This window comes from Vulpes vulpes, chromosome 12 (assembly GCF_048418805.1).
Source record: "Vulpes vulpes isolate BD-2025 chromosome 12, VulVul3, whole genome shotgun sequence".
NCBI lineage: Eukaryota > Metazoa > Chordata > Mammalia > Carnivora > Canidae > Vulpes > Vulpes vulpes.
Window position 1 is genome coordinate 169,482,897 of NC_132791.1, and position 27,886 is coordinate 169,510,782.

At 50.3% G+C, this 27,886-nt stretch overlaps 1 protein-coding gene across 1 annotated transcript; it reads right to left on the reverse strand.

Moving 5' to 3' along the window:
• Nucleotides 1–324: 324 nt before the first annotated feature.
• Nucleotides 325–27,886, reverse strand: WFDC1 (WAP four-disulfide core domain 1). Its single transcript, XM_072731412.1, has 7 exons — nt 27,484–27,886; nt 13,438–13,621; nt 9,182–9,265; nt 8,092–8,232; nt 3,471–3,512; nt 2,203–2,274; nt 325–731 (listed from the first exon to the last, which is right to left on the reverse strand). Exons 1-6 carry the CDS (start codon nt 27,637–27,639, stop codon nt 2,216–2,218), a joined length of 666 nt encoding a protein of 221 aa, XP_072587513.1. The 5' UTR covers nt 27,640–27,886; the 3' UTR covers nt 325–731; nt 2,203–2,215.

The window sequence follows — 27,886 nt, forward strand, 5'->3', positions numbered from 1 at the left end:
TCTGTGGGACCCTGATACTTCACCTATCTGACTTCCTCCTCCTCCCTCCCCGCCCCACTTCCCTACCCTCCCCCCAGGAAAGTTAGGAATTTTCCTAAGAAAGTACTTTCAACAAAGCCTCCTTCCAGGGTCTGCCTCAGAGGGATCGACCCAGAGCAGTGAGCATGTAGCCAGGTGTTCCAGGGTTCCAGAAGCAGACCTGAGCAGATACCCCATCCCAGCATCCCCCACCCCGGCCCACCCCCAGGGTTCTAGGGCTTCAGCACCTGCAATTTTAAAATCATGGGGATTAAAGGTATGAATTAGCCACCTGAGTAGAGTAGGTAAGTTCATTTCCATTTTGTAAGGAGAGATTTATTTTGAGAACATTTGGGATAGGTACGTGCCTTCCAGAGTCAAATCTGGAAGAAATGTGATGCTGAACTCTGTCTTAGAATGGGGCTTCATACAGCTCCCAAAGACGGTGACCTCTTCCCGAGGCCCGTGGGATCGCCAGGTCAGACGTGCTGGATCTTCAGGATAATAAAACAGGGATCCGGTGCTGGCAAGGGGCTCCCACAAAGTCACCCAGCCAGACGGGTCATGCTGACATTGGGAGCCACGTGTCTTGTCTCTAAGTATCTCTGGGGTCATGCTCTGTGGAGCTGAGCATGACCTCTGGGGGTCAGATCATGTTTTATCCAACTGTTTCCAAGACTTAGCAGAAAGTGGAGGAATGTTCTTGCAATTGGCTGGAAGAGAAACAGAGAAGAGAGCAACATGAGCCGCCGCTGGGGCAGAACACGAGGTCACAGTCCGCGTCATCTACTTCCTTGCACCCCTCCCCCCCACATACACCAGTAAGATGCCTGTTTCCCTAAGACTGAATTCTTAACTTCCTTCAACTTTCAATCTCTCTAGGTATCGTCTTGTTTAGTTCCTAACACATCCCTCCCCATCATTCCCATTCTATAGATAAGGAAACTGGGACATGCAGAGTTGAAGGCATTTGCCTGAAGTCATATGTGGTGGGTCAAGAATTTAAGCCCAGTTGGGGCCACCTGGCTGCTCCCAGAAGCCACTGCAAACGGCCCCCAGCGCTTCCCTGTGGAAGCTCACTGTCCTCAGGGGATCAGGCCCACTCCAAGGACCATTCCTGTCATCAGCAGGTAATAGACATGTTGGCACCAATCCCCAAGGGCTCAAGAGTTTCCTGGGGGACTTGCACTAGAATATTCTGGAATCTGAAACCCAATGTTTGCCTTTCAAGGACATTCTGGGGAAATAGGCTGCTTTCAAGGGCTTTTGCTTACCGTGTGTGGATATTCAGCTTTTACAAGGGTGAGGTGGGCATTTGGGTCTTACTGGCAGAGATGCTCCCAGTCTTTGGCATCCACAGGCATGCATCTCGCCTTGGAGAGTGTCTGAGAGCAGGGCCTGTGCCTTCCTTACACTCTCTGGTGCCATCCTCACCGCTATCATTCTCTTCCTACCCCACTGGCCTCCCTGTGGCTCCTCGAAACCAAGATCTCTCCTGCCTGGGGACTTATGCTCTTCCAGCAACTTCTGCCCATGCACACCTGTTCCCCAGGTCTTCCCAAGGCAGCTGCTTCTCCTCAAAGATCTTGGCTCAGATATGACCTTCTCACAGCCCCTCCCAACCTGGCTACTCTGCCTCATGACCCTGTTCATTGTCTTCACAACACTTATTGCAGGCTGATTTCTCTGTTGATTTATTTAGTGTCCCCCTGGGTGTGGGGACCCTGGTCCTTCACTGCGACAGCCCCAGTGCAATGCCAGACACCATGCAGATAGCCACCCATGGCTGCTAGGGAACTGAGTGCTGTGCATGTGCCTGTAGAGGAGTTGGCACTTGAGGCTATCATGTGACAGAGGGAGGGAGAGGCAGAGGGATAGACTTCAGGGAACAACAGAGGACTCATCTGCTGTTCATGGAGGCATTAAGACAAGGAATGGAAAGGAAAGTTGCAACCTAGTCTAGTGTTTGGATTTAGGTCCAGATGGTATAGAAACTTCCACCTCGGCTACATACCAAGTTCTCGTATGTTTACTTTGATAATGAGAATTTTAAAGTTCTACCCCCAGGTAAAGCCCCACTCTCCCCTCCCACTGGTCAGTTTGGTGATTCAAGCTCCCAGGACACCTGGTTGCACAAACCTCCCCGCCACCCCGCCGCCATTGGCCACCATCCCTCCCACTTACCAGCACTGCTGCCTTATTGAAAGTGCCTCTGGGGTCCTTTCCCAGGCTCCGCCACATTTTTGGAGTCACCTTCTGCAAAAAGACTAGGGCTCTGTCAGGGCAGTGTCCTGTGTGCTGTGGTCCTGCCTGCATTTCTGGCCCAATCTACTGCCATTCCCTCTTTGCTCACTGTACACCAGCTGCAGTGATGGCCAACTTGTTTCCAAACTCAGGATTCACACTGGCTCTTCCTCTGTGCACTATTTCTTATTCTCTAAGCTGAGCTTAAATGTCCCCTCCTCAGTAAGCCTTCCTTGACATCTGTCTAATATCTTGTCATACTGTCCTGTATGTGACCTCAATCACCCTAATCACTATTGTTATTAAATAACTACTTGGGGCTATTAATGTTTGTATTTCCTGCTTGATATTGGCCGCATGATGGCAGAAATTGAGTCTACCATGATCACAAATGTAGTCCCAACTTCTGGCACAGAATAAAGAGTGGTGCTTGAAAAATATGTGCTATGACTTCTTAGTAAAGATATGATGAATGGAAGGAAGGATGGATGGATGAATGGAAGATGGAAAGATGGATGGAAGAATGGAATATTGGAAGGATGGATGGATGGATGGAAGGAAGGAAGAACTGGTGGATAGATGGATGGAAGGAAAGATGGATGAAAGAATGGATAGATGGAAGATTAGGAGACGGGATGGATGGATCAATGAATGACTAGATAGAAAAATAGTGTCGGCGTATTTTCAATCCCCTAAATGATAGTAGGAAAGACTCAAGCATATCTAGTCCCGAGTTCTAACATTTAACACGAAGCCACTTTTCTTCTATGAATGCCTCTTTAGCTTTCACCTCCTCTGCATACCATCATCTACTTTATTTTCCAATCCTAGTTCTCATTTTGTCCCCAGTGAGACATCCCTAAGCTGATGCCTCAGTCCCAGGCTGCACCCTAGAATGGCTCCTGTTCATGTCAGATGCCACCTGGAAGGCTGCTCAGGATGGAGGAGAGATTTTCACACCAGAAGCATCTTGGTGTAAAATGCCAAGATTTCCAATGTTGGCACCACCACATTACCTCCAAAGGGCCATCTAATGGCAGAAAGGCACCTGGGAAAAGTATGGACATTTCTCTTCATTTCTCTTCACAGCAGCTTCAGACTATAGCTCTTAAAACAGGCAATGGAATCCTATTTTTTCTTTTTCACTCAAGAAATTCTCATCGCTCCTTTAAGTTTCCTATGCAAAGGAAGAGTGTTTCCTTTCTTACCTGGATATTCTTTGTAAAATTTGTGTCGGAGGAATCGCCCATCTGGAAAACAGCAAGAGGATTAAACTCCTTCCAGTGAGTTCATAAGGCCAAAACTATTTCATAAGAACACCAAGGAATTATTTGTGTTTTCACTACCATCCCCTCCTCCCAAGTGCGCATGGAGTTTCTAGAAGCTGCACGATGGTGATGTCACAACCAATAGAATGCAGAAGCAGACGTGAGAATCTAATTCTCTTCACACACATATTAGAAAGAACTGCAAAAATGTAAACCAATGCCAGTCTTCTGTTTTTGTGTGTGTCGGGAAGCATAGTTACTTGTAAAGAAATGTTATTTCTGTTTAATGCATGAGTTTATCATTGTCATTCTTAAAGGAATTAACACAAATATTTTTAATGCCTTGGCTTTAGTTTAGTCAAGTAATTACCCACAGCCCCACAAAGGAGATCTCTATGGGGTTCTCAATGTTTTTCGTGTGTGAGGGGATCCCGAGGCCAAAAAGCTTAGGAACCGTTGTCTGAACAGATGAACCAGAAACAGAATTTCAACATATTATCAGCAAGTGTGATTACAAGCTATATAATTCACATGGGGAACACATGGTACTTTCTGAGTCTAAGTTCTTACTGCATGTGGCAAAGTAATGAGTTTCACTAATCCTCTCTGGGCCTCAGTTTACTCACCTAAAATGGGCATAAAATTAGCACTTCCTGGGGCACCTGGGTGGCTCAGTTGGTTAAGGGTCTGACTCTTGGTTTCAGCTCAGGTCAGAGTCTCAGGGTCCTGGGATCAAGCCCCGTGTTGTCCAGCTCTGTGCTCAGTGGGGAGTCTGCTTGAGATTCTTTCTCCCTCTCCCTCTGCCCTTCCCCCTGCTCATGTTCTCGGTCTCTCTTAAATAAACAAATAAATAAATGAATATTTAAAAACTAGCACCTCATTATTGTGAGGATGAAAATAATTAATTTCATTTGAATCATCAAATGCAAATAATAGGAGAAACCACACGAGACTGCCATTTTTGTACGTTAAAAGTGGTCAATTTTGGGATCCCTGGGTGGCGCAGCGGTTTGGCGCCTGCCTTTGGCCCAGGGCGCGATCCTGGAGACCCAGGATCGAATCCCACGTCGGGCTCCCGGTGCATGGAGCCTGCTTCTCCCTCTGCCTCTCTCTCTCTCTCTCTCTCTCTCTCTCTGTGTGACTATCATAAATAAATAAAAAAAAAATTAAAAAAAAAAAGTGGTCAATTTTTTGGAACGTCATACACCTGCAATTACTAAGGATTCTCGCTGTCAGTTGTCATTGACCCCACCACCCCCCTGCCCCCAGCCTATCACGGCAGTGAAACATTTGTGCCTGAGAAGTCTGACCAGGTCACGCAGAAGTTTCTCTGAACACTGCCAGGAATGAGCTCACCCCTCCATCTCGGCACATCAGCTTTGTCAACAAAGCCCATTTATGCTAATATAATGTTATATGTCAATGATGTCTCAGTTTTAAAGATCACATTTATACAATAGCTAGACATTTTGTTTCCTTTTGTTTTGTGGCCATCCTAAAAAGCATCAGGGTGCTTAGAGCCCCACTGACATTTATAGTACAAGGTGACAGAAGCCAGCAGAGCGGATCCATACCCTCAGGCTGATAACTTATCAGCAATGAGGGCCACAGCTATTTTCTGAAGCAAATGGCTGGGTTTGCTGGCGGCGATGAAGCATTCCTGGGCCTTCCTTCTCCTTGGGGATGAACACTGGGGAAGGAGACAGAGGGATATGTGGAGCTGGACATCCTCCTCACACATATATCTTTACCAAACATGATTACATGTCATTTTTATGAAATAGATTTCCCCTGCTCAAGACTGAGTGATCCTCTGTTCTGCTCATTCGGCATTAGCAATATTGCTCTGTCAGGGGCAAGCCTGGGAGACACAAGACCCTCAGCCTCTGAGTGACCTCAAACCCATTTGGAGACATGCACTGACTCCCCGGACCCTGCTCTCCCAAGAGTCAGATTTATTGCCTGTGTCAACATTTGTTTTCCTCTTGAGAAAAACATGAACCCTTCCAATGTTGGGTTCCAAGCTGATGGGCTGTAAAACCTGAAAAATCACTGGCTAGGAGCTGGCTCTCAGAGGGGACTTGCATCTTAGGTGTGGGCATGAGATCTGAAACTTATTCTCAAATAGTTCCCAAAATAAATATGCAGATTTATATGGCGAGACAGTGGGGACCGGGAAGAGGAAGAGAGAATGGTAAAAACCATATTTTAACAACTGACAGATCATTGGGGTGGAGGGTTCAAGGTACGGTTCTTGCAACTTTTCCGAAACCTGAAATTATTTCTTTAAAAAATTTTTTTTAAAAGACTATTTATTTATTTGACAGAGAGAGAGAGAGAGAGAGAGAGAGGGAGAGAGAGAGAGAGAGAAAGAGAGAGGGAGAGAGGGAGAGAGAGAGAGAGAGCAAGTGCACAAGCAGAAGGGGCAGAGGGAGGGGGAGAAGCAGGCTCCCCACTCATGGGGAGCCTGACATGGGGCTCGACCCCAGGACCCTGAGATCATGATTTGAGCTGAAGGCAGATGCTTAACCAACTGAGCCACCCAGACACCCTGAAGTCTGAAATTATTTCAAATATGTAGTTAAAAAAGATAAAACTTAAATAAAAGGCTTCTTTTTGGTTAACCTGAGATGAGTGCCCCTGTTCCTCCCCGAGGCTGTTGTCCTGAGGGAAGTTGTTGGACGTCAAGGCATTTTCAAACTCCCATATAATTACCAACAATTGTTGCTCACTGGCAGCCTCTGGGAACAAGGCTAGGAGGAATTTCACTTACATTTCCAGCTGGAAGGCTCCGATCATTCCTGAGGGAGGGGAGAACACACACACACACACACACATACACACACACACTCACACACCGCATGGGCTCTGCGGCCCATAGATTGGCTCAGAACTCCCCCTCTGCTCCTCATTAGCTGTGTATACTGTAGGCAAGTTCCTCTTCCATAAGACAGAGGATGGCGTGAAGTAGATGAACTATTATTAGCCCATTTTACAGATAAGGAAAATGAAGGCCAAGAAGGTAAGGCTACTTGCCATACGCAGCAGTGAGGAGCCAAGTGGCCACTGGAGTCCAGGCCGTTTGGTGGGAGAACGTGCTCATAACCCCAAACAGCAGGTGGAATGTAGGAGAAACCACTAAGATGCCTACTATGGGCAATTCTTTTCTGAGAGAGAGAGAGAGAGCTCAAGTGGGGAAGGGGCAGAGGGAGAGAGAGAGAGAGAGAGAGAGAGAGAGAGAATCAACGCAGGGCTCGATCTCCCCACCCAGAGATCATGACCTGAGCTGAAATCAAGAGTTGGATGCTTACCCACTGTGCCACCCAGATGCCCCCTTTTATGGGCAACTTTTTCAAAGCTCAGCATTCCAGGAGCCAGGCTTCTCGAGACAGTTCTAAGGTCTCACACTCAGGCTATTTGCAGTGATGATGATGCTAACTGCATAGCACTAAATGTGTCCTTCTTGAAACACTTAAGGAAAATACGTCGTCAAATCAAGAAAAGAAGTGCTTTGGCAGATCACGTACCCTGCCGTGTTCTTCCGGCCTCGGTGTTGACCGAGGGTGCCATCCGCAGCTCTCAGGGCTGAGAGATGCAGAAGTGGGGACTGGGCCCTGAGTCTAGGCTCTCAGAATCCCAGGGAGCTCATCTGTGACAAGACCAACCCACATCTCCCTGAAATTCCAGATTCTTCGCTTGCCACCCATTTCTTCCAAGTCCTGTGGACCTTACACCTCGTGTGAGGCTCCAGGTATCACCGGCGGCACCTGCTCTGTGGTCCTGGCTCTCCGTGGGAAAATCGTGCAGACTGAAGCAATGCCATTCATGCCCTTTCCCGGTTGATTTATTATTTACTATTCACCTCCAGGGAAAAAAAGGAGTTAAGTCATACTGAATGCTCTTAGCAGAGACCCTGGGAAGTCAAGGGTTCTCAGACAATTTTAAAAAAAGATAGAAAGAGGCCAGCCTGGGTGGCTCAGTAGTTTAGTGCCACCTTCAGTCCAGGGCCTGATCCGGGAGTCCTGGGATCGAGTTCCACGTCAGGCTCCCTGCATGGAGCCTGCTTCTCCCTCTGCCTGTGTCTCTGCCTCTGTGTGTGTGTGTGTGTGTGTGTGTGTGTGTGTGTGTGTCTCATGAATAAATAAATCAAAATCTTTAAAAAAAAAAAAGAAAGAAAGATGGATATAAAATATCTGATGTTTACTGAGCACCTATTATTGCTTGGCTCTGCTCTGAGGGCTTTACATGTATGATTTAAATGAATTTCCAGAACACCATACGGCCACATTTCACAGATGAGAAAATGCAGGCTAAGAGGCTTGAAGCAACTGATCCCAGCTAGGAGGTGGCAGGGCTCAAAGACCTGGGTCCCATGCAGGTGAGGCAGGGAAAGGGTGGAAGACTCAAAGCGGGAGGCACAGAAGTAGGAGGACAGGAGGAGCTCTCGGCCAGGTTTGGGGGTTGCTGGCGGTTTTCTCTGGGACTGGTGTCCCTGTGGGGTGTTCTAGGGAGAGTGGGGCAGGGGCAGGGGCCAGGAGCATGGCACAGGGCCCGCACTCACCTGCCTGCCGGCGCTGCTTGACACACTGCCCGCGGTTGGGGATGCCCTCGGCCACATCACCAGGGCTCAGGATGTGGCACTCGTAGCCTGAGGGGCAGAGGAGAGGCTCCGCCCCATCCTCCGTGGTGCTGCAGGCCTCAGCTGTGGGAGGGACACATGCCCGGGCCTTGGGTGGGAGCAGGGAACCAGAGGGTCTGCCTCCCACTGCACCCCATGTTTCAGGCTATGCCTTGGCTCTCGCTCACAGTGGCGTGTTCACGCACATGCACATATGCACACACTTGCCAACACACAGGGACAGTCCAAAGTCACATGATCCCAAACACCCTCATGTACATAGTGACATATACACACACGTGCACCTACACACATGCTCACACTTATAGTCATGTGTGTTCATGCACAAAAGCCTGATGCATACACAGATATGTGCATCTACACACATACAAATCCTGTGCCTGTATCCACCGAATCCTGACACACGCATGCACTCACATCTACAGCCACAGGTGTACACACACATTCATACACAAATCCTGACACAAACACATTTTTGCCACCGTGGCTCTTAATACACACACACACACCTACAATCACACACATTTGCCTTCACACAAATGCACAAACATTCACACAGCACAAGAATAGCTGCACACACTCACAGATGCAGGTGTGCACACAGATGTGTGCAGAGTCATGGACAGAGTCACATATGCACAAGTGCACACACCCGTACCCTCCAGTTCTCTAGATCCCAGGGCTGCTGCCTGCTGTCCACCCACCTAGAGAAGGCCTCACTCTCAAGAAGGAGTGAACCTTTTATTATGATTTTAGGAGTTTGAAAGCCAACCCCAACCCCCTCCCTCTCAGGTCTCCCTCCCACCCCCCACCCCTGGCAGAGGGAACGTCAAGCCCTATACTGTTCTGGGGATTCTGAGAGCCTGGCCAAGCCCCAGCCACCACCCTTTACATCAGGTGGGGAGTACTGAGTATCTGAGCACGTGACAGCAGACAGCCTGCTGGAGCAGAGGCAGCCTGAAATGGAGGGACCCTGGCTCGGATGTCAGGTTGGGCTTCATCCTGTAGGCACCTTGCAACACCTCCTCGGGGCCATCCAGAAGCCAGCCGTTGCCACCGAGCCATCGAGGTTTCGGCTGCACTAGCCAGTCTAAAACTAACAAAATAACGAATGGTTAAATTAAGCCCCCTCAACCACACCCCCCCCCCACCGCTCCTCAGGTATCTGAGAAACGCCCCAGCCTCTGGGAGTGTGGGAGCCTACACTTCATGAGAAACAGAGAGGCTCCCTGCCATACATTGGCCCAGACTTTCAGTAGCAGAACTTTGAGTCTCCTCTACTGGGTGCCAAGTTGAAGACTACATTTCCCAGCCTTCCTTGCTGGTATGGCCACATGACTGGGTTCTAGCCAATGGGATGTGAGCAGAAGTGATAACATGACTTCCTGCCTTGTCCCTGCACTGATGCCTCTTTGCTCTCCAGCCTCTGGCTTTCCCTCTTCCTGCAGCTGGGAACACTTTGATCATGCAGAGCAACAACATGGAAGGAACCTGGGTACCTGGATGACTGGAGTGGGGCCACCTACCTGCCATGGGCCACCAGCTACTCTGGCCTATTAAGCAACAGAGGATTAAATGCCTAATAGGTTGGGACTCCTGGCTTTATGGGTCTTTTTGTTATAGCAGCATAGCTGGCTCTGTGGACACTACGTTTTTATTTTTATTTTTTTAAAAGATTTTATTTATTCATGAGAGACAGAGAGAGAGAAAGAGAGAAGCAGAGACACAGGCAGAGGGAGGAGCAGGCTCCATGCAGGGAGCCCGATGTGGGACTCGATCCCTGGACACCAGGATCATGCCCTGGGCTGAAGGCAGGCGCTAAACCACTGAGCCACCCAGGCATCCCGTCCCTACGTTTTTAACAAGATCAATCCACATGGTAGACTGTAAAGTGTTCAAAATCCCAGAGCAGGGGTGGAGAGCCCAAATGCTTGCAGAGAGCAGGTAGGTGACATGAATAAGAAAATCCATGGCGAACTGGAGGCAGTCCCGGCCTCAGTGGGTCAGCTGCTGGTCAGCACTGGCCAGCGATTCCCCATGTTCCTAGGGCCTGTGAGTCTGTGTTTTTTTTTTTTTTTTTTAGTCTGTGTTTTTTTTAAACCTTGTAGATATTATTTAAAATATAATGTTTTTAAATGTTGGCAATTAATTTTTTTTTTAATTTAGGCACTTAGGGATGCCTGGGTGGCTCAGTTGGTTAAGTGTCTGATTCTTAATTTTGGCTCAGGTCATGATCTCAAGGTGGTGAGATCAAGCCCCACGTCAAGCTCCATGCTGAGTATGGAGCCTGTTTGGGATGCTCTCTTTCACTGTCCCTCTGTCCCTCCCCACACCCCGGGCACCCCCTACTCTCTCTCTCTTAAAAAAATTTTTTTATGTTTTATGGAGAGCAAATAAAACTGGTCTGGGATCACATTTATTTATGACCTCTGTTTTTGTTGGATTCCAAAATATGACAAAAAATAAAGAGGTTGATGTGCTGTCTAGTGCCTTTTAAGGTACCTAGTTGGATATTGGTAAAAATGCTGCTTAGTCTTTTCTTGAAAGGAACACAAGATGATCGTTAGCTGCTCACAGGGTGCAGACTGGAACAGAAGAGCAAACCAGTGGTTTGCAACTTCCTACTGGAGGGGTGACATGAGGAGGATCTGCAGGCATGATTTCCAGTCTTCTGCTTCTCCCCTCCTCCTCCCTACCACCTCGGACCACATGATAGAAAATGTTTTCAATGCTAGTTTTTATCAAATAGAAGAAAGTATTTCTATTTCCTATTTGTATGTTTTGCCTTGGTCAAAGGCTTCTGAGTAGTGGGAAATGTACATACACAGTTTGCTGCATTTTTTGAAACTGAAACTTGGTCAAGGTCTCCCATTAGCTTGCAGACCCTTAAAGGCCTGGGGGCACAGGGTCTCTCCTCTCTGTGCTTCAGTAAAACTTCTTGGGACCACTTGCTAAGTGAATTTCCTGTACCCAAGTCCTTATCTCCAGGTCTGCTTTGGAAGGAACCTACCCAAAGATTGCTACGAAGTGTGTAAGATGCTTAAAACAGGGCCTGGTGCATTTCAGGTCATCTGCTCATGTTAGATCAGTGGTTCTCAAAGTGGAGTGATTTTGTCCTCATGGGACATACAGTAAAGTTTGGAGATGCTTTGTGTTGAAACAATGTGGGGTGGGGGTACTACTGGCATCTCATGGTGGAGGTCCAGAGATGCTATTCCACATGTGCCCAGGTCAGCCCCCCACCCCAGCCCAAACTAGAATTATCCAACCCCAAATGTCCAGGGTGCCAAGGGTGAGAAACTCTGTGTTAGATGTTGTTATTATAATTATTACTATGACTAATAAGCAGCTGGACTGCTCTGCCTGGCCAGCGAAAACTAGTCATTCACTGATTCGCTAGTTCATTCAATATTCACTGAGTACTTTTCAGGTGCCCAGAGATGAGTTCAAATGGTGGGCATTCAGCTGTGAATGAAACAGACCAAACTCTGCAGTCTGGGACTGACCATCCAGTGGGGAGAACAGTCAATGCACAAATAAAACACAAAGTTCTAGATTGTGCTATAAAGAAAAATTAAGCAGGGAAAGGTGGGTAAGGAATGGCTACAGGAGGGTTTGCCATTTAGAGAGGGAAATCTTCCCCGAAAAGTGATCATCACTTCAGGACAAAGATCTGAAAAGGGTAAGGAAGTGAGCAATGTGGGTGTCTGGGAGAAAGATGTACCAGGCACTGAGGGATCCCCACATATGGGTCCTGATCCTGGAGTAGGAGTCCCGCATCCCTGCAGTCAGGGCCTAAAGCAGTGGATGCTTCTCCACAGTCAGAAGACTGGATTGAAACACCAGCTTTGCCTGTTGTGTGATCTTGGGCAAGCAACTCAGCTTCTCTGAGCTTCTGTGTCTTCAGCTGTAAAATAAGGATGGTAACGGTCTCTCCACACCATAGGGCTGTGTGAGCATTAAATGAGATGATGTATGGAAAGGCTATTGGGAAAGTCATGAACAGTTGTATAGTTTGTGCACTGCTCAAAAGCTCCTGGCGTAGGCGGCAAGTGGGGCTAGAATCCCTGTGCGCTGTCACACTCCCAAGGAAAGGAAACCTTTTTTGACTTATCCACTCAGAGGAAAGTATCTTTCTGTGCTTCTTCCACCAGCAGGGGGTGCCATGTTGTCTTTTTAAATAAAGGAGCCCTCCCAGCCTGCCCAGTCCCTTGACAAGAGGCTGTGCTCAAATGCAGGGTAGACTGTAATTATGAGCATTATTGAGGGTGCTGAGTACCTTGTCACTGCTGTGACCTCACCCCAAAGAAAACAAAGCGGGGCCATTCTTGCTTTGGCCTTGGGAGGAGGGGGTGGGCCTGCCTTCTCAAGCCACCTCCATCAATTAAGGCCCAGGGCAAACTAGAGGCCTCTCCCTGACAGGTGCAGTCCAAGCAGGCTATTGTCATGTAAAGGCTCAGCTCCAAGCAGAACTGAGAGGGGAGGAGACTTTACTTCCCCTATCCTATCCACTCAGGGGCACCTTTTCTCCGCCCTGGGGGACACACTGCCCACCTTCCCCCAGTATCCCCACAGGCTCCCTTCCGGCCCCTCCCAAGCCTCTCCAGAAGGGGTCTAAAATCTTCCCTTCAAAGATGAGTGATTCCCTGAGGGCTGTTTCTCCCAAAGAAATTGCCATTAAGATTGAACAAACATCTTGATTTTCTGCTCCCTGCCGGCATAGCGCATGTTCAGAGTCCTCCAGGAGCTGCACTTACTCACTTCAGTCCTGTTGTGCAGCTGGGGGCATCTCAAGGGGTGACCAGCTAACCGGTGGACTTGAAGCCAGGAGCCTGCATCCCCCCTGACTCTCCCAGGTACACCCCACCTGGCCAGGGGAGGTCCCGGGTCTCTGTCTCAAATACACCCAGGGCCAGGATGGTGTGGGAAGTGGGCCTTGTGGGGTCTGGGGTGGGGTGGGAGGACTGGAGGACCCGCTGCCATCTAGGGGCCCCTGGGGTCCTGGTGGATGGTGGCACAGAGAATGTGGTCCAGGATTTCTAAGAAAAGCTGGAGATCTGGATTTTTTAAAAATGAGAAATCTCCCCATCTTCTAAGGAGGGGGCATCTTCCCGGAATGGGCCTCTCCCCGGGGCCATGCGCGCCCCCAGGACGGTGGCTGACCGGCAGGTGGCTGGATGCCTGCTCCGGGCCCCGGTGGCACGCGGCACCTCCCCCCCCAGGTCCCCTGGGCGCCCCCCGCCCCCACCCCGGGGCCCGGGGGCCTACCTGGAGGGGGCGGCACGGCCTCCAGGCAGGCGTAGGCACAGCCGTTGTAGCAGCAGCGCCGGTGCCGCGGGCACTCGGAGTCCGCCTGGCATCGCGCAGCCTGGCAGGCGCCGGGGGGCAGCGAACGCGGCGGCGGGGGGCAGCGGTCGGCGCGGGGTTGCCGGGGACCCGCCGCCTCCTCGGCCTGAGGGGACAGCGCGCGTCAGCGGCGGGGACCCGGTCCCGGGGAGGGGGGGGCGCTGCCCCGGGCCGCTTGCACCTGTCGTGCCCGTCTGCCCCGCGCCCCTCCTGCTGCAGACGGGCACGCTCGGGTATGCGTGTGCGCAGCGCTGCGTGCACACACACACACACACACACACACACATTCCTCTGTGTATCTCTTACAGTCCGTATGTTTGTGCAGAGCTTCGAGAATTTCCAAATCACACAGAGGATGGATAAATTCACACAACTTGGGTAAATCTCACAGAATACTCAGCGACAGAAAAAAGAAAGGTCAGCTCAAAAGAGAACACACGGCGCCGTTCCACTTAGACTTAGTTCAGACACAGGCAAAGGTGTTGTCTGTTGTGAGAGGTCAGCGGGGTGAGTCACCTGTGGATGGCACAGGACCAGGAGGGGGCATGGGGGTCCCTGGGGGCTGGCCCCGTTCTACTTCCTGACCTGGGTGTCCGTTACACGGTGTTGGGGGCAGCTGGACATGTGATTTTCCCACTTTTTGGTATTAAGTTTCAATAAAAAGTTAAAAATAAGATACAGTACTTAACGTACAGGAAATATGGGCACATGAGCAATAAAATAAGCATTTTATTTTTTAAAATTTTATTTATTTATTCATGAGAGACACGGGGCAAGAGAGAGAGAGAGAGAGAGGGGGAGAAGCAGGCTCCATGCAGGGAGCCTGACACGGGACTCAATCCTGGGTCTCCAGGGTCACACCCTGGGCTGAAGGCAGCATTAAACCACTGCGCCACTGGGGCTGCCCATAAAATAAGCATTTTAGAGGTGAGTTTGGGGAACTCTGTCACACCAGGCAATCCATACTGGATCCCTCTTCTACTAGGCCCCATCCTTGCTGGGGACATTGTTCTGCTTCTGGATTTGAAAATGGGCTGTGTGGAGGGCAGGCCTTCCACATCCCTACACACGCGCGTGCACACACACACACACACACACACACACATATAGAATAGGTTCATTAGGAGAAAAACACCCTGGCCTGCCCCGCCTCCCGACCTGTGCCTAACCTGCTCCTGTCACCTAACCCCCTATTTACTCCCTGCCCCTGCCCCCCTGCAAATGTTTCCATATTTCAAAATCCTGCCCTCCTGTACAAGTAAATGATGCTTATCTGCAGACTGGAATACTGTGCAGCCATACAAACCTGCTCTTGGCCCGCTTATGAAAGATCACCAGGATGCAGTGGTGGGTTAGGAATATTAAGGTGCAGAACAGCTTGTATGCTACGCACCTAACCATGTCTTAAAACGAGGGGTTTTAAAACCCGTTCTAGGGTTTGCCTAGAACATTTTTGGAAGGATGCACTAGAATACACAAGAAACTGTTATCACAGATTGCCCTTAGAGAGGAGCATTCAGTTCTGAAGCCAAGGGGCATTTCTCCTCATTGTATATTCATTTGCCCTGCTTCAATATTATGTCTGCCCTGCACAGGTGGCTCAGATGTTGAGCATCTGCCTTCTGCCCAGGGGTGATCCTGGAGCCCCAGGATCGAGTCCCACGTCGGGCTCCCTGCATGGAGCCTGCTTCTCCCTCTGCGTGTGTCTGTGTCTCTCTCTCTGTCTGTCTCTCATGAATAAAAAAATAAAATCTTAAAAAAAAAAAGAATAATTAACACGCCCTGCACATACTATTTTTTTTCAATTTAAAGAAGGCAATCAAAAAGAGAAGTATTAGGAAGAATTTTTAATGACAAGAAAAATACTTGTGTTAGTTAAAAAAAAAAAAAAGAGCAAGGAACACAATGGCATATGCCCTCTGACCTCAATGGAGCAAAAAGAAGGAAGGTCAAAGATGTGCCTACATCCTCCCCCAGCTCTAACGTGGCTGCAAAGTCCATGCACTGCCCGCAGTGCCCTGCAGGGGGCGTCGAGTCTCCGAGGACGGGTAACGACCAGGTGCCTCTTGGAACTGGTGCAAGTCCCAAGGGCCCCAGGTTTTCAAACTACCTCGCAGGGAGCCGGGGGACTTAGAGGGAGGGCAAGAGAAGGAAGAACCAGTGACCTAGTGGGGCAGGGGCAGCCTGGGGAGGATGGCGCTCATGGCCCCACTCCAGCTTCACTCAGAAAATGCATCTTTTTTTCCCATAGATATGTGTCATTTCATTTGTGAAATGTAAAAATGAACACAAAGCCAACCTTTGGCATAAAAGGAAACGAAGGGTTCAGGAGATTCGTGCTTCTACCCCCAAACAAAGGGGAGACCAGAGCAGGGATTTTCAAACTGGTTCAGCCTTTTCACCAGCCCCTGCTCAGGTCGGTCCCCGTAATTCCTGTATCATTGTGAATAATTCTCAAGCTGCAAGCAGAGGACATAATCCCACACCATTAGCTCTTAGTTCATTTTCTTCGGAATTAACAAAATTGGACCCATGTTGGGGCCCGGCCATTGTAATCTTAATTGAACCTGACAGCTGCCCCGGCCTCCTTGGGAGGGTGATGAGGCCAGCGTGTACATGGTCAGGAGGCTGTTCGTAGGCGAGGCCTCATTTACAGAAGTGCCTGGAACCTGCAGATCAGAGGTCAAACACGGTCACTCCCCTCTCCCCGCACTTCCCCCTCCAGCCTCCCAGTCCAGCTTCCCAGTTCCGGGGACACCAGGAGGTCCCACCAGGGGGTGTGCGGAGAGATCAATTTTAGATGTGCCATGCTCTTCCCTCCGAGGAGAATTCAAATGTCGTCTCCCAGAATTTGGAGAGAACAAAAGAGATAAGCGCCTTAGAAGTCAAATCTCCTGAGTTATTTACGGTGCAGCCCAAACAACAGATGGTCATGGGTGATAAAGGACTGATTTCACCGAGGGGCTCAGATTAAAGGATTAAATGTTTTGGAAAATATTTCATGTCATGCAAGGTGACACTCAAAGAGGGTCCTAAAAACATTGTTTCCCGGAGTTCTGAGAAAGAACTGGCTTTTATCAGAGAGATAAATAGATTGCCCCCCAACCACCTGGCCCCAGCCCAGTCCCCCAGGGTGTCCCAGCCCCTGGAGGACAAAGAGTTAAAGGTCAGATGGAGCTGGCTGGTCCCCCTGCCCTCAGCCCCTGCACTCACCCTCTCCCTTGCTCATTCCTGTTCAGCACTCTTGGCCTCTCTGAGGTCCCTGGAACGGTGCCACCCTGGGCCTTTGCACAGGCTGTGTCTCCTGCCTGAGATAGCAGCCTGGCTCCGCCCTCACTTCCCCTGGGGTCTCTACTAACACACGGCCCCCCTGCTTTACCTAGCTTTGTATCTCTGCCCGTGTGGGAACACTGTGGACCCACCCACTCATCGGAGTTAGTTTCCCCATTCTCCACTGTGCTCTCCTTACGCACTGGGTTTGGTTCCCACCTGTGTCCGGGGCCCCCACAGCAGTGCCTGGTGTGGAGCAGGTGCTCAGCACGCATTTGCGGTGGGTGAAAGCTGCCATGGTGATGTTGCTGAAGTCGAGCCGACACTTGCTGGCAGGTCACCAGTCATCTCCCTAAGGGCTTCTGTCTTGGGACTGTGTGGTTGGCACTGCTGTCCAGGAGGCCTTCACTGATGGCTGCTGTCCCTTTGTATCCGATCCATGGCGCACCTCTTGCCGAGCATCGGCACCCTCCTCTGGTCACGTGAGGCCAGCAGGGGAAGTCCTATTACTACCCACACTACAGATGAGGCCCCTGAGGCCTGGAGAATGAAAGGCTTGCCCAAGGCCACAGGTGGGGAAGGGTCATGAGCCCAAGTACTCCATCCCTCTCTCCCCAAGCCCAAGGAATGCATCCCAACTATACATCTAGAATCAGGCCTCAATTTCTGAAGGTTTGCTCAGACTCCTTACTCCTCCTGGCCTTGAGGGCTTCCACGCGCTATTCCCTCCGCTTAACTCTCCCCGGCTGCCTCCCCTTCCTTTGGGGCAAGAACTTAGGAGCTGCTCTGACCTGCGAGTCTACCAAGATGGATGGGGCTAAGGCCTGCGGCCTCATCAACACTACAGCTGAGTTCAGCAGGGATCTAACTCAGGCTTAGGAACTAGACAAGTCTGGGCTTATTTGGGATTTTTTTTGTTTTTTAAATTTTTTGTTTAAATTCAATTTAGTTAACATATAGTGTATTATTAGTTTCAGAGGTAGAATTCAGTGACTCATCAGTGTCTTTCCATCGCAGGTCCTCCTGAATGCCCATCCCCCAGTTACCCCCTCCCCGCCCCCTCCCCGCCAGCAACTCTCCGTTTGTTTCCTACAGTTAAGAGTCTCTTATGGTTTGTCTCTCTCTCTGCTTCGGTCTTATTTGATTTTTCCTTCCCTTCCCCTCTGTTTTGTTTCTTAAATTCCACATGAGTGAGATCATATGGTAGTTGTCTCTCTCTGATGGACTTAGCATAATACCCTCGAGCTTCACCCGCATCATTACAAATGGCGAGATTTCATTCTTTTTGAAGGCTGAGTAATATCCCATTGTGTATATACCACTGCTTCTTCATCCATTCATCTGTCGATGGATGTCTGGGCTCTTTCTGTAGTTTGGCTCTTGTGGATATGGCTGCTATAAACATCGAGGGGCAGGTGCCCCTTTAAATCACATGTTTGTATCCTTTGAATAAATACCCAGTAGTGCAATGGCTGGGAGGTAGGGTAGCTCTATTTTTAACTTCTTGAGAAACCTCCACACCGTTTTCCACAGCAGCTGCACCAGCTTGCATTGTCACCAACGTACACGAGGGTTCCCCTTTCTCCAAGTCCTCATGAACACCCGTTGTTCCCTGTGTTGTTAGTTTTAGCCATTCTGACTGGTGTGAGATAGTCCCTCATACAAGTCTGGGTTTGAACTCCGTAGCTCCGTGATCATACAGGAAGACCACTGATTATCTGAGCCTCTGTTTTCCTCATCTGCAAAATGGGCACAAGAGCTGTCCCTGCTGCCGGCGATTGTGGTGGGAGCCGATGAGCTCTCAACTGAGCCACGGGCAACGCCAATTGTTGGAATTATGCTTACTTTTCTTCTTGCCGACTTGGCAGCCTTCGAAGCCTCTTGTCTCACAGCCAGGAGTTTGTCAGTTCAGGGTAGCTTCTCCAGGTCTTCGCCTCTCCAGGTCTTCCTTTCTTCCTGCCCCCTTCCTGCCCTCTATCACTCACAGGACGGTTTGGGTTTGAGGCTGCGGCAGGTGCTAAAGAAACCTGAGAGCTTGTCCCTGCCCCCAAGGAGGCTGGATCTAGCTGGGGACAGAAGACGCACCCCCAAGGAGACGCTCAAGCAACAGTGCCATGTGGCACTTGGCAGCCTCACTATGTCTAGTCGGACGAGGCAAACAACTGTCAGAATTCCTAAAAGGAAGGGGGCACCTGGAAACAGCCATGCCCAGCCTCAAGGATGCCCTGAAGTAGCATCTACCCCACCCTGTGGTCACCATCGCTGCCCCCATTATACAAGTGGGGGGACAGAGGCACATAGTCACTGCTCCAGGAGGTCTCATCCATAATAACAGCAGGGCAGGCAGCATTTATGAAGCTCCTACTGTGTGCCAGCGCTGAGCTAGGTCCTCACATACTCTCACTGAATCCTCTCACATAAGCCTCTGGGGCTGCTGCTGTTATTTACCTACTTGACAGATGAAGAAATGGAGGCACAGAAAACATGAGGGGCCCTTGCCCAAGGCCAAGCGGCTGGTGAGCAGCAGAGGCAGGAGTCGCACCTGGGTCTGTCTGAATCTGGCGCTTTCCTGTGCTGGGAGTCTGGATCCAAGGAGCGGCTTCCCCCCCTTGCCTGTGAGTTTCCCTGCTGCTTGGTCAGCTCCAGGAGGTGGGTGGGGGGGTCCTCACATGCCCCTGCCACCTGCCTGCCCGTGGGCCAGCCCCAGCTGAGGACACAGTCCTAGAACCACCTGCCCCAGGGACACATTCTACTAAGAATACACCTGGCCCCCATCCTCTGCAAGCCCATCAACCCTGCCCTACGTGGCCACTCAGTCAAAACTCAAGTCCCTCAGACAAATGAGGGGGCCCACCCCAGACTGACAACATCCTTCACAAAAATCCCAGGGCAACCTGTGATTTCCATCTCTTGTTTTCATTCCTGCTCAGGGAGTGTATCACAAGTCCATGTCCGAACAGCTGCCGAACACACATTGATGGTTCAGTGTAGACAGTTCTGCATGCCTTCCTCCCATAAAGACGACTCCCTTGAGGCTCCCCCCCGCCTCCGGTGACTCTGTTTTTTCACTCCTCAGGGAGCTGGTTCTGGAGACCTCGGTGGATCTGCAGAGCCACTGTGCTGCCAATACCCTCAGAGAGCAGGTCAAGGGAATGCCAGGTCTGGACTCTCTCGGTGGAAAGTCCAATTCTAAGGGTTCAAGTCTGGCTCCTACACAACCAAGCAGCCTTGTATCCAACCAAAGGAGGCTGGATACAGAAATAATTGCCCATCTGTACTGAGGGACACCATAGAAGCCTTTGAAAAGAGGACACAGAGCTACTGTATCAACATTTTCACCATATACTGTTCAATGAAAAATGCAAGGTAGAAAATCATGTGAAGAAGCCAGACACAAACTCCACGAAGCATAGGATTGCATTGACACGAACTCTCCAGAACAGGCAAATCCGTAGAGATGAAGAGACGCATGGGGATGGAGAAGGGGGAGCCACTGTTAGCAGAGTTGGGGCTTCCTTTGGGGAGTGCTTTGGCACTAGGTAGAGGTGGTGGTTGTGCAACATTGTCAATGTGCTCAGTGTCACAGAATTGTATGCTTTAAAATGGTTAATTTTACATTATGTGAAATTTCAGCTTCTTAAAAAAATTTGGGGGGACGCCTGGGTGGCTCAGTAATTGAGTGTCTCTGCCTTTGGCTCAGGTCATGATTCATGATTCCAGAGTCCTGGATTGAGTCCTGCATCAGGCTCCCCGCAGGGACCCTGCTTCTCTCTCCGCCTCTCTCTGTGTCTCTCATGAATAAATAAATAAAATTTTCTTTAAAAAATAAAAAAATAAAAAAATTAAACAATAGAAATAAATGAAAACAATATGTGTGAGTGTAGCCATTTCGTGGAATAGTTTAGGCACACAGACACACACACACACACCCCAAAATGTCAACAGAGCTTATGTCTCAGAGGAAGAATTTAGATCTTTTTACATTAGTTATAACTTTCTGGATTGTCTGACTTTCTTTTACGGTAAACGTTATTTTTCTAACCAGGAAACATTTTTGAGTCATTTCCATTTAAGGAGAAAGAATCCAATCTCCAAAACTGCCCTAGTATACCGGTTTCCCTCCCTCTGTGCTCTCCACCCCCTTCATCCTGCGTGTAAGAGCTTTACCCTTCTTTGGAATGTTCCAGCGACTTAACGGCCAGACCAATAAAAGTGCACCCCAGGACTGATTTGTTTGGCGCCGGAAGAAAGCCAATTTTCTTCTAAGCATTACTTGCTCTTCCTCTGGAATTTGTACGTCAAAGATCTAAAAATATGCCTCTCTTTGGAACAGAGTCTTCGTGTTCAGTGGGCCTTGATGAATGCCATTTCCTGACGCCCTGGGACCTCCGCACTGGGCTTTGGGAGTGGAACTGGGTGCACGGCTAGGGACTTCCTCAGACAGGTACTCAAAAATCCGGATCTCGCCCCAGGCACAACCCCATCTCAGTGCATGACGACAGCACGCTGGCATCCACGAGCACTGCTTTGCACAGGAAGTCTTCTGGAACATTCCATCCCCTTTTATCCTGTTCTAGAAGGCTTAAACGTAATTTATTCATTCATTTAATGGCACATTCATAGTTCGCAGGCTGACTACATGCCAGGCACTGGACTGACTCCGAGGACAGCTGGGCTTAACCAGAAGATATCCCTGTCTTTACGTGGCTCAGTTCCAGGACAAGTGACAAACCTCAAACCAGACTTCACACAGATAAAACAAATGAATTGCTTTATTTATTTATTTTCTTTGTCATCCGCAAAAGTAATTAATGAAAAACTAAAGCCACAATAAAAAACATTATCCTGCAGATAATAGTCATGGAGCTAAATGCACTGAAGAGGTTGGGATGATATGAAAATGTTTAAGGGAACAGTCTTCTGAGGAGAAGACCAACTACCATATAAGTGTGTCTGAAGCAAGCACTGGGCATGCCTCCCTGGGGTGCTGGGGACAGAGGGGGCCACCGTCCAATGTTCTGGTCACATGGATCCCATGGACCTTCAGAATCCCTAAGATGTACCTTAGGTTTCCACTGTCACCCTTTTGAAAAAATTAATGCGGTAAAATATACATAATATAAAATTTGCCACTTTAACCATGTTTAAGTATATGATTCAGCGGCATTAAATTCACAATATTGTGCCACTGGAGTGTCTATTTCTGAAATGTTTACATCACACGCACAGAAATTCTGTTCTCATCAAGCAGTTCCTCCTCATTCCCTCCCCGGGCCCCCGGCACCTCTAATCTGCTGTCTCTATGGATTTGCCCCTTCTGGACATTTCGTACAGATAGATCATATGGTACGTGGCCTTTAGTGACTGGCTTCTTTGATGTAGTATATGTTTTCAGGGCTCATCTGTCCTGTAGCAGGTGTTAATTCCCATTTTTATGGCTGAATAATATTCCACCACATGGAGAGGTCATATTTCTGTTTTTCATTTTGAGCTTCTGGAGCCTTTGGGCTGTTTCCAGCTTTGGCTACCTCAACTAGTGCTGCTTGGATGCACTAATGATGGACTAATCATGCACTTCCTCTCTGCTTGCCTGCCCCGCCCCCCCACATGCACACCCCAGATTAGAGCCCCATAGGGTCCCGGATGCTTCTTCCCTTGCTCATTTCTACCTGGAATTAATTTCAGGACTGGAACCTCAGATGGGGAAGCCAGGTCCAGAGGAGAAAGTGATTTGCCCAAGGTCACCCCCCAAATCAAGCTACCCATTTACTTTTCCTTCCTTCCTTGATCTACCCAGCCATCCAGCCAGCTCAATCCGACCCCATTCTTTTTTTTTTTTTTTCCGACCCCATTCTTAAAATGTTTCTGCGTGCCCGTGATGTACCAGACTCTGAGCTGGACACAAGGCTATGGCCAAGCCTACAGAAGGGTTGTCTCACCTCAGCATGCCACTTCCTCTCCTCCTCCCCCATGGGGAGCCACGAACACCTCAAGGGCCAGGAGCTGCCCCCGCTCCTCTAGAGGGAGGCATCTTAGAGGTCCTGATGATGGGATCCTGCAGGGGTGTGAGCTCATATCTTTCATCAGGGGTGCTGGTTGCCGGCCCCAGAAGCTGACTCTGTTGGTTCCCAGAAGCAGACCGCACGAGTATCCCAGGGCTGCTCTAACAAAATACCATGAGCTGGGGGCTTGAAGCAATAGCAATGTGCACTCGCACAGCTCTGGAAGCCAGAAGTCAGAAATCAAGGTGTTGACAAGGTTGGTCTCTTCCGGAAGCTCTGTGGGAGAATCTGTGTCTGCCAGCTTCTGGTGGCTCCTGGCCATCTGACATCCCTTGGCCTGTGGAGACATGCCTCCAGTCTCTGCCTCTGTCTTCCCCTGGCCTTCCCTCTGTGTGTCTGCTTCTGTTATCTCTTCTTGTCTCTTCTCACCAGCCATATCGGATTAAGGGAGGGCCCACCTTACCCCCAGATGTCCTCATCTTAATTAATTACATCTACAACAACCCTATTTCCAAAGAAGTTCCCATTTACAGGTACCAGGGGTTAAGATTTGAGCCTTTTTTTTTTTTTTAAAGATTTTATTTCTTTATTCATGAGATTTGCACAGAGACACAGGCAGAGGGAGAAGCAGGCTCCCTGCAGGGAGCTTATTGAGGGACACCATCCCAGGATCCTGGGATCACACCCTGAGCCTGAGGCAGACACTCAACCACCGAGCCACCCAGGTGCCCCTAAGTCTTTTTTGAGGGACACAGTTAAACCCACCAACACAGACCTGAGACTAGGATTCTAGTGCAGGGCATATGTTTGGGAGGGGTCCCAGGAAGCTCCAGCAGGCATCCATGGAGCCCATCCAGGGAGTGTTAATACACAGGAGACTGGAGCTCAGACCCAAAGGGGACCTCTGAGAAATTGTACAGACCACTCTTCAGAGGTGGTCCTCCCGTCCAGGGATGAGGAGCCGGGGCCTGGTCTTTGGTTCCATTTGTTCCCATGGTGTAAACACCCCAGTACCTTGGCCTGTCCTAGGTGCCAGCTGGGCATGCCCCCCACCAGAGAGGTCCAGGCTACCAATGATGAGAGCAGATGGGAGGTCTGCACAGCTCCAGGCCTCTGCCTCTCCCCCTCTTGCTAACTTGGCAAAAGAATAAGAGATGCAATAGAAGGCTCTGGAGCTCGCAGAAATCATAAGGGGAGACTCCCTCTTGGGGAGACTGAGGAAGCTGGGTCACAGGGCCGGGGCTTGTTGCCAGCTTCTACAGGGCCAAGAGCCATCCGCACAAAAGTGGGGCAGCATGTATCAAGGAGGGGCACCCCTGCCCTCGCGGCTGCAGCCCCATACTGCCCGCTCTGTTGGGCAGGCACCCCCAGGCATGGTGCAAACTGCCCAACCATCTCTAGCTGCCTTGGGCAGGCACTTGGGGGACAAAACAGACAGCCACAGCGACATGCGGAGACCATTGGGCAACCCAGCCCCTGGGGCGACATGACACGGTGGCTGCAATGGGCCCCACATGGTAAAGTTTGTTGAGAGGCTTCTAGGAGTTAATGTGCGGTGAACGCTTGTCCCGACACACAGCAAGTGCCAGGAAAGAAAAGCTCCCCGCAAAAGGCCACTGGGCTATTCCCAAACATTCTGTTCTCTTTTATCCGGCCTGGCAGATATTTGGTTCTGTGCGTTTGTCTGCTCTGGTTTTATTTTCAATAGCGCACACATAGAGGGGGGTGCTCTGTGCCAGGCACGGGGCACACAACTCCCCAAGGTCTCTTCCCTGGGGGACCGCAGCCAGGCTGCCTTTCCCATGCTGCAGACCAGGAGGCCGAGGCTCAGAGACAGGAGCCCCCTTTCTCACGACAAGTGTCCCCCGATGGCCTCCTTGGGGACAGAGGAAGTGCCTCCCTCTCTGGTGTGTCTCTAAGTCCTCAGGCAGTAAAAGGGACACAGTGTTTGGGAAGAGCCCTGGACCCACTCTGCCCACAGCTACTACCTCCACCCCCACCTGCAGAAAGGGGGAAGGGGCACCTGGTGCCAGCTGGGCTGGACGACCAGCCTTGCCATCTCGCCGTGGTGAGTAGGCCCCCCATGATTGTGAGCGCCAGGCCAGGAGCTGGACAGGGTCGAGTGGCAGCCCCTCCACACATGGTGTCTCCCCACCCAGACACCACTAATAACCACAAGAGCAGAGAGAATTAATTGTAAGATGGAGTGAAATCATTAGCAAGTGACACAGTTCTTATAGGGAGCATCTACTTCCTTTTTAACATAAATTATATAATTACAGGCTTATAGGATTCAATTTTAATAAGGGCACTGTTCAACTCTCCAGAGTGGGTACGAGCTGGCTGCGGCACACTTCCGGACACCCCCCCACAGCGCTCCAGGGGCCGGGGCTGCAGACCTGACTCAGTCTGGGGTGGGGGTGGTAGGTGCCCCATGAGGGGAAGTCATGCTTCTGAGCGTGTGGGAGCTGTTGCCTATATTCCTAATTTCCCTGTTGGGCGTTTGCAAGGGCCATGGAGGCCATCTGGGCCTCGGCCTTCATTTCCCAGGCAATGACCAGAGGGGTAGTGAGTGGCCCGAGGCTACGCAGCTCACTGGAGGTGCCACTGAGGTAAATCCCTGGGCCTGGTGCCCACAAGTCAACAGCCTGTACCCTTCCTCAGGTGCTTTCTCTGAGGCCAGTTCTTGGCACGAACCTCTCCCGTGTCCAAGCACTGGGGAGGGATGATGATGCCTGCTGATAACCAGGGAGAGCTCCAATCCCGGGGCGCAAACTCGAAGCACTTGCCTTCTGGCAGATGGAGGCTAAAAGCAATCTGGTTTCTGAAGCTCACCTGCCCAGGCCCCATGCACATCGTCCCCAACCACCCCGCCTCTCCATTCCTCCTCCTGAGATGCCACGGCACTTGCTCCTATGACACTCTGGGACAGAGTGGGGATCAGACCAGATCACGTATTGGAAATCTCTTTGTTATCCTAGAACCAAAGTGCTAACTACTTTGGAGGACTGAATCATCCTGTTGGGCCAGCAAAGAGCATGGAGGTGTCAAACCTCCCTCCTTGCACCAACCAACCCTCTCCCGTAGTGAGGGCTGCCCCCTCAGATGCACAATTTTTGCCTCAGTATACCTCTGCCCATATTGAATCTTCTTCCAGGAATATCCTTCCTCTTCCTAATTCTTAATAGTTCTTCAAGATCTGGCCAGGGTCTCACCTCCTCCAGGAAGACTTCTATGAATACATTGTCTCATATGAGCTCTCCCTTCTCTAAACATCTACCATCATTTCACTTGGTATGAATCTGTTCCACTCCTAGCGGCCTCCTGCCTGACCTGAAGAATGTGAGCCCATGAGGCTAGGGTTAGCCTCAATATAGTTTCATGCATCTCATCACGGCAAGAGTCATTAAACATTCCCCTTTCCCACCTATTTATCTGACAAACTCCTATTCATCTTTCAAAGCCCAACGGTGAATGTCCCCAGCCCTGGAAAACCCTCCCGACCCTTCCAGGGTAGAGCTGAACACATTCTTCTGTGCTTCCAATGCATTTGCTCATAAATTACCCATAAGAATGTACCGAGTGCCAAGTTAATGGCAGGCGCCTGGCGTGGCACAGGAACACTGTACTGAATGAGACATCAGGTCTCACACTGAGGAGCTGCATACCCCCCAGGGAGGCAAGCACCAACCAATTTCACAGTAATTTAATGAAGTCACCAAGATGCACTGAGCACTTGCTCTGTGTTAACCACTGCATGCATAGCAACCGTTTCACCCCGAGAGAGCTTTGAACCTACACTGCCTTATGCTCCCCATGTGGGAAGGGAGGGCACTAAAATGACACCCTTCCACCCCCCACTCTATCTCCTAGTCCCCTTCCAGCTTTATTTTTCTTCTTGGCACTTGTCACCAAACACACTATGTTTTCCTTATTTCTTACTTACTCTCTGCCTCTCTCACAAAACTGTGAATTCCCCGAAACAGGGATCTGATGTCTGTATGCCCACAGCCCAGGACAGTGCCAGGTCAACAGTGGTGATCAGATACATTTGTCAAAAGGAACGCATCACTCTTTCTTTTTCTGATGAGCTCACTGGCGCTCAGAGATGTCAAATAAATTGCCCGAAGTCACACAGCTGGTGAGCCGCAGAAGCTGGATTCCAACCCAGACACCTGGCTCTAAGGCACATGCCTCCTGCCGTTTGCAGTGTTGTACCACCCCTTTGAGGTGCCGCCACATGTCACCGGACCGCCTTCCCTACTCAACTATGTCCCCCCCGAGGGTGGGAGCTGGTGTCTCCATCCTGCAGCCACAGGACCGCACACAGTGCCTGGCCCTGAGCAGCTTCCACGGACTGTTTACTGAATGAGTAAATAGCTGCATGAATGTCTAATTATATTTTATAAACATCTGGTTATTGATTGTTGAGACAAAACACTCAGTTTTAAGTCCCTGGAGTCTTCAATCGGGTGCTGCCTGTCAGGAGAAAGTATACTGTGGTAGCCAAAGGCATGTCACAATCCCCCTGCACATTTTTGGGGTGCCCCTCTGCTGCTTTCCCGACAGACAAGGAGCCTTGTGAGGGCGGTGAGTTCATCTGCCCACCTCCCGACCCTGGCACACTCAGATAAAGATGCTGCCCTGCCCGAGTTTGGGGGGATCGCCTCCCAGCCTCCCTCTCCCGGGCACTTACGCGGGGCTTCTCGGCCAGCCTGGGGTGCAATGCCCGTTTCCAGAGATTCTTGGCAGAACCGGCTTCCAGGAGAAGCAGCAGGAAGCACAGAGCCCAGATGACCTTCCTTCTGCCGCTGCCCATCCTGCGGCTAGAAAAAGGCATTTCCTCCCACATGTTCAGAGACGAGGGGCCCTCTGGCTGGGGGGGCCAACAAGTAGGGAGCAGAAGTGTGCACAGTCTGCCGGCCTCTTAGCTCGGCTCAGCCGGGTCCCTCGGATCATGTGTCCGCGCCCAGCACGTGCCCCCACCCCTACCCCACCCCCGATGGTGGCCGGCCCGCCCGGTTATTTTTAGCTTGCCCTATAACATCTGGCCCCAGAGGCTCTACCATGGATGTCTGCAGCCCAGGCAGTTCAGATGG

Excerpts from the sequence above, each read along its gene's own strand:
- WFDC1 (XM_072731412.1), bottom strand. The coding sequence starts at position 27,639 with ATGTGGGAGGAAATGCCTTTTTCTAGCCGCAGGATGGGCAGCGGCAGA. Across the intron at positions 3,513-8,091 it reads CAAGCAGCGCCGGCAGGCAG|ATGGGCGATTCCTCCGACAC; the intron begins GTGAGTGCGGGC and ends GCTGTTTTCCAG. Across the intron at positions 2,275-3,470 it reads ATTTTACAAAGAATATCCAG|AAGGTGACTCCAAAAATGTG; the intron begins GTAAGAAAGGAA and ends GTCTTTTTGCAG.